The sequence below is a fragment of the Triticum urartu genome, chromosome 4A (genome assembly GCF_056163025.1).
Source record: "Triticum urartu cultivar PI428250 chromosome 4A, HENAU_Tu73, whole genome shotgun sequence".
Taxonomy (NCBI): domain Eukaryota; kingdom Viridiplantae; phylum Streptophyta; class Magnoliopsida; order Poales; family Poaceae; genus Triticum; species Triticum urartu.
Genome location: NC_141876.1, coordinates 437139086 through 437152335, shown reverse-complemented (window position 1 = coordinate 437152335; position 13250 = coordinate 437139086). Strand labels below are relative to the sequence as shown.

Below are 13250 nucleotides of genomic sequence, written 5' to 3'. Positions count from 1 at the left end.
GTGCCAGGATTGAAACTTGTATGAATCCTTGGGACTTTGAATAAGCAATAAGAAAGAAGCAATCCACATTAGCCCCCAAGTGCCAGGATTGAAACTTGTACGAACCCTTGGGACTTTAAATAAGCAGTAAGAAAGAAACAATCCGCATTAGCCCCCAAGTGCCAAGTATAGAACCAGTTGTATGCTTGGGACTTTTGATAAAATATTGATGTGCTCCTCTGATGTTGACAGGCTGACATAAACCATCAACGGACGCAAATTGCTAATCTTCAAGAGAGTATCAAATCTCATCAAGAAGAATCGTCCAAAGCCAAAGATGAACTTCGAGCCGCTTTAACTTCTAGAGAACGATTGAAGGAAGAATTCAAGACGGAACATGCCAATTGGGACACTGAGAAGGGCACATTGCTAAAACGGGCAGAAGATGCCGAATCTGCTCTTAAACCAGTGGCAGAAGAACTTTCTGGGTTGAAACGTCAAGTGAACGCCATGACCTCCGCAGTATTTGGTAAGTACTCCTGGCAAGGTATTTGAAACATCCATCTTGTAAGGTGCCGGTTGAAATATGAAATTCTTAAACCGTTGTAGGTAGCCGCATTACTCATATGGGCTCAGATGTACGGATGAAGCTGAAAGCAACATATACTCTTCTTGAACAACTATACACCGGTGCTCAACGGGTTATTTGCGCAGCATCTTATGACAATCCAGCCCCAACACTGATCAAGGACACTCTGGCAAGGTTATCCATGGTACCAGCACAGCTAGAAGAGGTGAAGCGATCTGCTGCCAGGGCCGGCGCTTTGTTAGCACTTACCCGAGCCAAAGCATGGATAGCTGATTTGGATCCGGTCGACCTTGCCAAAGGCTTTCCAAGCACATAAGGAAACGGAGCAGATTTCGATGATGCGACCCTTAAAAGAGTGACAAGGGAAATGCGTCCTCTGGCGAGTCAGCTGGCAGAAGACGCTAACTTGACGGTTCACTGATCTTATTATGATGCCAACAACAAACGGGTTAACCCTATCATTCCGGAGGCGCAAAATCTTATTCCAGGAATCCGTAATCACACTTATGCCCCTGACATTGATCCGTCAGAACTTATCAGTGAAGAAGCTATCTTTCAGGCCTTAACCCGGATTGACTGGACCACTACCAACTTCCAGCCGCTGGGTGGGGAGGAGGAGGCTGAGCCGACGCCAGATGATCCATCAACTTCGCATCAACATGGTAATGAGACTTAATCCGGCAATCAGAGTGATGCTCCATAAACCTTGTTCTGCTGGAAACACCATATTTTGGGCCTTCAAGCGCCTTGTAATAAGCTAGTGAAAATACTTTGATCCGTTGCCCTCGTGCAGCGGGATACACTTTGCGTTGATTTGTCATGAGAATTTCAGCATTGCTTTATATATTTTTACAATATTATGCAATCCCTGTGCATGCATAAGGAAAATCTGTCCAGGCGGCTTACCACCAGACGGGTCAAAATACCCAACACAACGTGGTAAGCAACTATGGTTGCAGCAATAATAAATCATACCTGTGATAGAAAACATTGTTGTTGGTTTACCAATTGTGATTTGAAGAAGGGTGACAACCCAACTTCCACCATGCCATGTTGGCATATATATATATATGATATAGAACCGGGTTGTGATGAACACCGGCCGATTGCTGGAGACAAAATGTCAAAGCCAGACCGATTTTGAAGGATGCCGGATTACCTTTAATTGTATACCTTAACAGAAGATCCATAAGCCATGCCGGGTTAAAAAAACTCCGGTTTAACGTAGACCTCATGAGAAACAAAAACTTGGCAAAAAAAGCAAACAGAAAACCGTAGTCAAGGCTTTTCAAGGGCTGTCAGGCCCAAATCGAGGCTTTTTGTGGGCTGCCAGGCCACTGAGTTAAACCATTTTCACAAAGCCTTTTAAGATGGCCCTCCAACTAACCAATCATCGTTTTAACTTTGACAAGTTCAGGGTCTCAATGAGAGTAACTGTCAAACGTTCGACGGGTCGTGCCAGGATTACCTGGATAGGAGTGGCTTACTTGATGAAGGTAGGTTAACCCGGGGTTTTAGGTGAATACACCAGGCTTCCAAGCGGTGGGTCGATACCCAGCTACAAGGGTCCTTTCAAACTCTTTGGTATTTGACGCAAAGAGCCCCCAAGTAACTTTGTGAGCTGTGCTCAATGGGTGCCTATGTTTGAGTTGTGCGTAGCAACAAGACTCTCTTTGGCCCCTTGGGTGTGAAGCTCCCTGCTTTGTTGTGGCGTGATAGCCGCATCAAGAGGGTAGTAACGCCATGTTCTCTTTGGTCAATACACCTATGTTTGAACAGGAAGCCCCCAAGTTAATAGATATTTGAAGGAAAAAATGGCGGAGGCCCTGCTTGATAGCAAGGATGCCGGTTTATTATATTGATCATAATATATACATTGTTGAAATATGTACATATGAAAAGCCTGTGGCTTCAAGTGTAATAAAGCTGTAGGAGAGCTATGTTCCATGGCTGCCGGGTCTCCTCCTCAGAGCTACGTGAGTCTTCTCGAACGTCAATGAGGTAGTATGATCCATTGTGCAGATTTTTGCTGACCACAAAAGGCCCTTCCCAAGGTGGGGATAACTTGTGCATATCAGTCTGGTCTTGAATGAGCCGAAGTACCAAATCGCCTTCTTGAAAGGTTCTTGTCTTAACCCGGCGGCTGTGATAACGCCGCAGGTCTTGCTTATAAACCGCCGACCGAGCCAAAGCCATGTCTCGCTTCTCATCTAACAGGTCCAGCGCTTCTTGGCGTGCTTGCTCGTTGTCCGCTTCAACATAATTCGCGACCCGGGGCGAGTCGTGACGAATATCACTTGGGAGGACAGCCTCAGCCCCATAGATCAGAAAAAAAGGGTGTATATCCCGTAGATCGGTCTGGGGTGGTATTTATGCTCCATAACACAGATGGTAATTCCTCCACCCAACAACCCGGCGTCCGCTTCAAATGGACCATGAGCCGAGGCTTGATACCCTTCAGGATTTCTTGATTCGCCCTCTCAGCTTGACCATTAGACTGGGGGTGAGCCACGGACGCTACATCAAGCCAGATGTGCTCTCGCTGGCAGAACTCCTCCATCTCACCTTTTACAAAGGTTCGTACCATTATCTGTGATGATGCTATGTGGAAAGCCGAAACGGAAAATAATCTTTTTGAGAAATTGAACCGCCGTGGCAGCATCACATTTACTGACGGGCTCCGCTTCAACCCACTTGGTGAACTTGTCAACCGCCACCAATAGGTGGGCCTTCTTGTCCTTAGAACGCTTAAAGGGTCCAACCATATCAAGCCCCCAAGTAGCAAACGGCCAAGTGATGGGGATCATGCGTAACTCCTGAGCAGGAATATGAGCTCGACGTGAAAATTTCTAACAAGCATCACACCGCTTTACCAAGTCTTCCGCATCAGAATGAGCTGTCAACCAGTAGAACCCGTGTCGGAAAGCCTTAGCAACCAAGGACTTTGAGCCGGCATGATGATCGCAATCCCCTTCATGGATTTCCCGTAGAATCTCTTGTCCTTCTTCAGGAGAAACACAACGTTGGAATACGCCTGAAATGCTAGAACGGTGCAACTCGCCATTGTGAACAACCATAGACTTGGACCGCCGGACTATCTACCTGGCGAAAAGTTCGTCTTCTGGTAATTCGCCCCGGTTCAGATACGCCAAATATGGAACCGTCCAATCCGGAGTGGCATGTAAAACGGCTACCAACTGGGCCTCCGGATCAGGAACAGCTAAATCCTCCTCTGTAGGCAACTTTACAGATGGGTTATACATGATATCTAGAAAGGTATTAGGTGGTACCGGTTTATGCTGAGATCCCAGTCGGCTTAGAGCATCTGCTGCTTCATTCTTGCGCCGGTCGATGTGCTCCACCTGATAACCCTTAAAGTGACCTGCTACAATATCCACCTCGCACCTATAAGCCGCCATGAGCGGGTCCTTAGAATCCCAAGTACCCGGAACTTGCTGAGCCACCAGATCAGAATCTCCAAAGCATCGAACCCGGCTTAAGTTCATTTCCTTAGCTATACGAAGACCGTGGAGCAAGGCCTCGTACTCTGCTGCATTGTTAGTACAAGGAAACATTAAGCGGAGAACATAACAAATTTTATCTCCTTGAGTGGAAGTGAGGACAACTCCAGCCCCCGAGCCTTCCAACTGCCTGGATCCATCAAAGTGAATGGTCTAGTATGTATTATCCGGTTTGTCTTCTGGTGCCTGTAATTCGGTCCAATCATTGATGAAGTCCACAAGCGCCTGAGATTTGATGGTTGTTCGGGGTGTATACTTCAAACCATGGGGACCAAGCTCGATCGCCCACTTCGCAACCCGGCCAGTTGCCTCCCTCTTCTAGATTATATCGCCCAAGGGAGCAGAACTAACCACGGTAATAGGATGGCCTTGAAAATATTGCTTGAGTTTCCTACTTGCCATAAAAACTCCATACACTAGCTTCTGCCAATGCAGATATCTTTGCTTTGATTCGATCAGTACTTCACTGATATAATAAACTGGTCGCTGAACTGGATATTCTTTTCCGGCCTCCTTACGCTCAACCACAATCGCCACACTGACTGCTCGGGCATTGGCAGCCACGTACAACAATAGAGGTTCATTATCAACTGGAGCAGCGAGGACTGGCGGTTCAGCTAGCTGCCGCTTCAATTCCTCGAATGCCGCATTGGCGGCATCAGTCCAGACGAATTTATCCATTTTCTTCAACATCTGATACAGGGGAATCGCCTTCTCTCCCAAACGGCTGATAAATTGGCTGAGAGCTGCAATCCGGCCCGCCAGACGCTGAACATCATTGATGCACACCGGTTTAGCCAAGGATGTGATTGCTTTGATCTTTTCCGGATTTGCCTCAATGCCTCTGTTAGACACAAGAAAACCCAAGAGTTTGCCTGCCGGAACACCAAAAACGCATTTGTCCAGGTTGAGCATCATTTTATAAACCCGAAGATTGTCGAACGTCTCCTTGAGATCATTTATCAGGGTTTCCTGCTTCCTGGTTTTCACCACAATATCATCCACATAGGCATGAACATTATGCCCGATCTGATTGTGAAGAAAATTTTGCACACAACGCTGGTAGGTTGCTTGGGCACTCTTGAGCCCAAAGGGCATAGAAACATAGCAGAAGGCTCCAAAGGGAGTGATGAAGGCTGTCTTCTCCTGGTCCTTAACTGCCATCTTAATCTGATGATAACCTGAATAAGCATCCAGAAAACTCAGGTGCTCACAACTCGCCGTTGCATTAATGATCTGATCAATACGCGGGAGAGCAAAAGGATCTGCCGGGCAAGCTCTATTCATATCAGTGTAGTCCACACACATACGCCAAGTGCCGTTTTTCTTAAGAACAAGCACCGGATTAGCCAACCATTCGGGATGAAATACTTCGACAATAAACCCAGCTGCCAGTAGCCGGGCTACCTCTTCACCGATGGCCTTGCGTCTTTCTTCGTTAAAGCGGCGAAGGTACTGCTTGACCGGCTTAAACTTAGGATCAATATTTAGAGTGTGCTCAGCGAGTTCCCTCGGTACACCTGGCATGTCAGAAGGTTTCCATGCAAAGATGTCCCGGTTCTCATGGATGAACTCGATGAGCGCGCTTTCCTATTTCGGATCCAGATTTGTGCTGATACTAAACTGCTTGGATGAATCACTAGGGACGAAGTCAAGGAGTTTAGTCTCATTAGCCGGTTTGAACGTCAGGTCCGGGTCATGCTCCGTCGTAGGTTTCTTCAGAGGGGTCATGTCCGCCGGATCAACATTGTCCTTATAGAATTTCAGCTCCTCTGTGGCACAAACCGATTCAGCATAGGCCGCTTCACCTTCCTCGCAATCCAAGGCAATCCTTTGACTCCCATGTACTGTGATCGTCCCCTTATAACCCGACATTTTGAGCTGTAGATAGACATGACAGGGTCTCGCCATGAATTTCGCGTAAGCCGGCCGTCCAAATAGCGCGTGATATGGACTCTGGATTTTCACCACCTCAAAGGTCAAAGTCTCAGACCTGGAATCAAGCTCATCTCCAAACACGACTTCCAAAGCAATCTTCCCTATAGGGTATGCTGATTTACCTGGTACTACACCATGAAAAATAGTGTTTGATGGTTTAAGATTCTTATCTGTCAACCCCATGCGACGGAAAGTCTCATAATACAGGATGTTGATACTGCTCCCTCCATCCATCAGAACATTGGTAAACTTATAGCCCCCTACCTGAGGTGCTACCACCAAGGCTAGTTGGCCCGGATTTTCAACCCGAGGCGGGTGATCCTCTCTGCTCCACACAATAGGCTGCTCCGACAATCGTAGATAATGTGGTACGGCCGGTTCAACAGTATTAACTGCCCTCTTGTGAAGTTTCTGATCCTGCTTGCACATGCTGGTAGTGAACACATGGTACTGTCCGCTGTTCAACTGCTTGGGGTGACTCTGGTAACCTGACTGTTGTTGATTCCCTTGGTTATTCTGCTGGTTATTACCATGGTTGTTCTGATGGCCCTGGTTGTTCTAAAATCCAGAGCTTGAACCGCCACCCCCGTGGAAACCTGGGCCTAAACCGCTCGGTGGATCCTGATCATAACGGTATAAATCAGAATTTTTGAACTCCCTCATTATGTGACAATCCTTCCAAAGATGTGTTGAAGGGGCATCCTTGGTTCCATGCTTCGGGCAGGGCTGGTTTAACAAATGCTCCAGATTCATCCCTCCACCGCGCTGGGGCGGTTTACCTTTGTGACGCTGCATATTCATGTTAGCCACCAAATCTGAATTATCCGCTTTACGCTTACTGTTATTCCCATGGCCCCCTTGGTTGTGGTGCTGCCCTTTTGCACCGCCATTCTTCTTTCCCTTCTCCGGTTTGTCCTCCTCTGAATCCGGATCCTTGGTATTATCTGAATCGGCATACTTAACTAAAGCGGCCATGAGTTTTGACATGTCGTTGCAATGAGGTTTGAGCCTTCCCAACTTCTATTTCAATGGCTTGAAACGGCAATTGCCCTCTAACGTTAATACGGCGGTGTCTGCATTAATACGATCTGATGAATGCAAAATCGTTGAGACCCGTTTAACCCAATGGGTCGTGGACTCCCCTTCCTCTTCGACACAAGCGGCCAGATCTACAATTGACATCATCTGCTTGCACGTATCCTTGAAGTTCTGGATAAACCGGCGCTTTAATTCGGCCCATGAATCGATACAGTTGGTTGGCAAGCTCTTCAACCAAGTGCGAGCTGTTCCTTCCAGCATCATGGTGAAATATTTAGCACATACCGCCTCATCCACATCTAACATCTCCATTGCCATCTCATAGCTCTCCACCCACGCCTCTGGCTGCAAATCGGCGTTGTAATTTGGTACCTTACGGGGTCCCTTGAAATCCTTGGGCAATCGCACATTACGCAATGCGGGAGTTAAACATGGTACCCCTAGGGAACTGAACATTACCCCTGGCTCCACGGAGGCAGTGGGGTGAACCAGAGTATGATGTTGTGCTTCGTGTCGAGCTATCAACTCGGCCTCCCGTCGTGCGCGGCCGTGGTCCACAACATCTTGCGCATTAGCACCTCCCCCGGCCGGGTTGTTCTCCCGCAGCGAATTTCGGTGGCGTGCGCTACTGGACACGGCCGGTTCGTCTTCCACGTGTCTGCTATAACTCCGGCTTGGACGGGGAGTGGAATGAATCCTCTCACGGCTGTGTGACTACACTTGCTGTTGATTTAGTGCTGTCTGAAGGATATCCCTGGCCCGACGCGCCTCCACTGCAACTGGTGTCTCGCCATCGGTTGGGAGGGCCGCCAGGCGTGAAGCGGCGGCCACAATATTATCCAACGGGTTGGAATAATGCCCGGGCGGCGTTGATGTTACCACGTTGTTCTGGCGAGGCAGGTCTGTTGCGCGTGGTAGAACAGACGCTCCTGCTTCCGGTGCCCCCGCCCGGTTTGGCGTGGGTTGGTTACCAGCTCCTGCACCTGGCGTGTTGAAAAGATTCTGCGGCTCATAAACCGACGGGAGGCGTGATTGGTACCTTCTTCTCATGACCTCTTCCGAGGCATTCTGATCCAGTCTAATCCGATAAGCCTGTGCTTCCAACTCGGCCTGCTCTGTGGCCATCCTGGCATTCTCTGCTGCCAGGTCCGCTTTAGCCTGGGCTATCTGATCTTTCACTTTTAGAATCTCCGCATCGTGCTGATCCCTGGCTGATGCGTTTACCTCCGCGGACATCAGTGCCACTAGAGCGTCAAACAAATCAGACAAGACTTGGGCCGGAGGCGGCGCCGAGCTTCCTGCCCCTGCTGGTGTGCCCGTCGTTGAACCGGAGAGCACTGCTGCGGCGGTAGATGAATGAGGCGCCGATCGTGTGCCGGCCATGAAGACAGCGGCCCGGTTTGGCAGACCGGGGGAATCCGGAATACTGTTGCCCTCCGATCCTCCCTCAATCCGGCCGTCGTACAACTGGTAAAGCGATTCAGTTTCTCTGGAAGACTCGTCACCACTGCGGACTATGGTTTCTCCATCGGAGACCGGTTCCTCCTCGTACCCCGAACCATGGACAACACCTACGAAAACATGCCTTGCCTCAGGCTGAACCGGTGAAGAATTTGCACGCCGAGCCGTCTCGATGATGTTGGTGCAGGTGTCCGGCTCGGGGGCCGGTTCGTCGATCTTGCCGATGAAGACGTGAATCCCACCAAAGGGGCCCCGGTACCCATATTCGATTGAATCAGCCTCGGGACCCCATCCTGCATTGTCGATGTAGAGCTTGCCGCGGCGACTCTTCGTCATCCAGCCCACAGCGTATCCCTTCAGTCCATCGAAGCTGCCCTTCAAGAACTCAAAACCATCGTGCGATAGCCCCACGGTGGGCGCCAACTGTCATGGAATCGTCATGGCAGATGTCCTCATGAAAGGACTTAGTTGTGGAGCCATCGCTACAGGTTAGCTTGAAGATGTTAAACCGGACAAGGGGACACGAGAATTTTTATACTAGTTCGGCCCCTTCGATGAAGGTAAAAGCCTACGTCTAGTTGTGATTGGTATTGCTGGGGGTTCGAAGGCTAGGGAGAGAATCCGCTTTGTCTGGCTTCGAGTTGTTGTTTTCTGTCCTTGAACCACCGCCGGGTCACCCCTTTATATACTCAGGAGGACCCCGGCCGGTCTACACAGTCCCGAGGCTGGCTCATACAAGTGTCTGCCTCGATCTCTTCTTTCTTATCTTACAATGCAAGTTTATACAATCATGGCAGTTTACTATCATGGGCCCTAAACCGCCTGCGGGCTCTGGGCCTCTAAGCTTCATCCGTAAAGCGCCATCTTCTGGGTTTCCTTGGGCTTCAGTATAACTGAAGGTGAACCTGCCCCTCCTGGGCGGTTTACCCTCAGTGGTTATATCCTCAACAGGTGGTATAATAAATGACGCGGGCGGGGGCGGGGGAGGGACGTCGGTTTGCTCTCAACTGCAGTACCACAAGCGAGCGAAAATGCAAGACGAAGCACGTGCATTTGGTGAGCGGCGTGGAGGGTCCAGCGTGCCGGGCTATAACGCGAACGTGACAAGAGCGATGTATAGTCAAAACTGATTGACCGATCGTCACCGGAACCACTATTCACACCAGAACCTTCGCTCCTCGGCCTACGCCAGCCACTGCCCTAAAACCACGCCAAATCTCCAGCCCATTCCCCCACCTTTTGATCCCCTAGCCCGCATCAAGTGTCCCCTAGTTTGCTGGAAAGCCATGGTGCGCCGCAAGATCACTTACTACAAGATGCTAACACCGGAGCGCCGCGCAGAAATCGCGGCGGCGGTCGGCGCCACAGACCTCCTTTCCCAAGCTCGCTTTGCGGCGGGCCAATCCCCGAGTTCTCTGGAGCCAAGCTATGAGGAGGAGGAAGCCGATCCAATGTTCATGGCAGAGGTCGCGGCGCAGAAGGCCCCCGATGGGTATGAAACGATGGATGTCGACTTTGTGCCGGCGTCCGAGTCCCCCATGGTGCAGGCGGACCAGCGGTTCAACATGGCGATACTAAAGGAGGACCGGGAGGCAGAGGCTCAACTCGACGCGGAGCGCGCGCATGCCACTACCATCGAGGTTCTCCTGCAGGAGGAACTGGATGTCGTGGATGTGAACCGGGCGGCGGAGGCTCAACTTGAGGTGGAGCGCGCGGATGCCGCTGCCATCGAGGCCCTCCTGCAGGCGGAACCGAATGTCCTGGACTTAAACCGGGTGGCAGAGGCTCGACTCGACGCAGAGCACGCGGATGCCGCTCTCATTGACTCCCTCCTGCAGGCGGAACTGGACGTCCTAGACTTGAACCAGGCGGCGGAGGCTCGACTCGACGCGGAGCACGCGGATTCCGCTGCCATCGAGGCCCTCCTGCAGGCGGAACCGGACGTCCTCGACTTGAACCGGGCTGTGCTCTTGTCCCTGCAGAGCGCCCACACGCTCCACTTGAACGAGTAGTTGGAGGCCGAGGACAACCATGGCGCGGATACACACGTTGGCAGCGACGGCTGGTTCGCGCCGGCAGCCAAAGATGACGAGGTCGTCTCTTTCCGCGAGCAGTGATAGTTTTTCTTTATGTTGTTGTTTTTATGGATCTTTTGCTGTGTAAAAACATATATTTGTTATGCAAGTCACCTGACTTGGGTCAGTCTACCATTTCAGGCGGTTGGATGAATATCCTACATCTCCTAACCCTTCTTTCCTTCTTCCTCACCTCTTCTTCTTCCCCAACAGACCACTGCACGGGCCGTACGGATACTCCCCAACATGCGGTTGGATAAACATACTCTATGAAATGAAAATTACGTGTCAGCGATAGGATAGCTGAGTTTCGTGTGTTCACATGCGACAGCACGTGTCAGTGAGGGTGCGTTCCCTTGGTTGGGTTTGCGGCGTGCAGGAGCGACTATGTGAGGGTGCGGTGCGACCGCGGCGTGCAGGAGCGACCGTGTGAGGGTGCGGTGCGACTGCGATAGCTGTGCGCAAGTGGACCTCCTTCTCATTTTGAAAACTTTAGGCAAGCTTGGCAAAAATGTGTGGCGAAGTTTGGCAATGCAAGGCCTAGACCCAAACAGGATAAGTACGTACGTACTAGGAGTACTCGTGTTAAAAAGGAAAGGCTGGGTTTTCCTTCGCGGTATTTAATCGATACAAATCCTTGTTTCACGTGTCAATTAATGCGTACTTTTTTCTCCAAAGACCAAAGAGCTAACCATCTCACTCCTCATCGCTTGATTAATGCAGCGCCATGCAAACCAACCTTCTCACTTCCGCATGCATGCATGGGATATTAATGTCCTTGGTTGCTAACCCCATCGATTTTGCCTCGATTAGTGTTATTGGCCCTTTGCAAATTGTAATTTTGATATACTAGACTTGTGTACAAAAAAATGGAGGTAGTAACTATATTTGACTTCCTTCCCCATTGCGGTGACGTCGACGATATTTTTTTTATTTTTTTGGTGGTTTGGCGAAGTGCGTTCGACGGAGAACACCATTGAGGGAGACCACGGTAAGTCGTTCGCAAGTGCCGCCTGCAAGCCGAGACAACCGCCTTATTTGCATCTAGGAAGTCCTTTACTAGTACTGCTAGGAGTAACTAATGCGGTGAGATGGCTTCTCGAAGAAGACGACGGAGAAGTGGAGTCACCGAAGAGTGAAATGATGGTTGCTTCGTCCGTGCTTTTGTGATTTGACGCCTCACTGCTTTGTGATTTGTGATAGAAGGGACAAGGGAGTAGACTCTGTGCTCTATACTGTACTACATGCGTCCAAGCATGGGAGAAAGAGGAGAGACGTTGCATTTTTTATTCCTTCAATCAATCAATTAGGGAGCTTCGGCTCCATCTTTTTGGCTTTGGAAACACCGTCCACAATGGTTCCCACGATGCCAAAAGCTATTTTCACATTTGGCTACACATTGTGGATGCCCTTAACCGTACCACTTGGTTTTGCTCCTTTGTGCTATCTATACAAATCTCAATTATATTGATCTAAAAAATTATTGAATTGAGATTAGTAAAAAGGAGGTGATTTTGCCGCGCGGATGGCGGGGGAGGTTTTGTATTTGAGCAATGCTACATCCACGTAATGGTTTATGTAAAGTTACGAACTGATGTGATGTGGGACTATTTGATTGGATTAAAGGAGAGGATTAGGCCCACCCCACCTGAAAATCAGGGGGCATATATAGATTATATGGAAAGTAGACGTAGCAGCTACGTAGCCCTTTGTAAATCTAGGATTAGGCTTCGTATTTTCGGAGGACGTTGTCCTGGCGGCTTGCTAACATGCGGTCCCACGTGCCAGTGCTTTACCAAGCGATCCGCGTCCCACATGAGGCAGAACAACGGCAGAAGCAACACGTGGTTAAGTTGAAGAAGATGAGGGAGAAGCAGGTTCAACAACGAGTGAAATGATAGTTGCTTCGTACCTCCAACTTAACTGCGGGAAAGGTGCAGCTTTGTGATTTGACGCCTCATTGCTCATTACTACGCCGGCGCCATGACTGGGGTGATTCACCCCGGCTGCTCTGCACTGTATTCCGGTATGGCACGTGGACCCGGTAGCTTGATGTCCCACATGTCGGCGAAAGGGACTAGAAGATTTATGAAAGCGAGCGCTCCACTCTTACGGCGGGGGATTAGACGACACGACGGCCCAGTGAACTGTCACTTGTACTGTATAGTACTATAGTTTTGTTGTTTCGTATGATCCATCGATACAAACCCGATTAAATAGGAAAGGGCGGGATTTTTCCCGCGCGGTAGATGATACTGGCCATACATTTCAAAGGCAATTTTAATGTATGCAAACTGAATAATTATAAGTAACAATATGATATCTAGTAAAACTAAAAACACATATGATTTATTGTGTTAGAGTGTAGTAGTAGTGTTGTATTGCATAGTTGTTAGATGTAACATGCGAGAATGTGTAGAGATGTAGTTTTGGAGGGCCTACAGGGAGAAAAGCGTAATACGGTCACCGAACTTCAGAATAAGCTGATTACGGTCACTATATACGTTTTGCGGTGATTATATGGTCACTTGCTCACAGCTCAGCATCGGATTGCACTCTGTTGACCGGCCAAATAGTCTGCGTGGCGCCATGTTGACTAGTTAAATTGACCACGTTCATTGTGGGTCCCACCTGTCAGTTCGCATAGGC

At 49.5% G+C, this 13250-nt stretch overlaps 1 protein-coding gene across 1 annotated transcript; it reads right to left on the bottom strand.

Moving 5' to 3' along the window:
• Positions 1 to 3666: 3666 nt before the first annotated feature.
• Positions 3667 to 3987, bottom strand: LOC147976092 (uncharacterized). Its single transcript, XM_087520724.1, has one exon. The coding sequence runs from the start codon at positions 3985 to 3987 to the stop codon at positions 3667 to 3669; it is 321 nt and encodes a 106-aa protein (XP_087376850.1).
• Positions 3988 to 13250: the final 9263 nt, after the last annotated feature.

Coding starts and splice junctions, on each gene's coding strand:
- LOC147976092 (XM_087520724.1), bottom strand. CDS start 3,987: ATGGCGGCTTATAGGTGCGAGGTGGATATTGTAGCAGGTCACTTTAAG.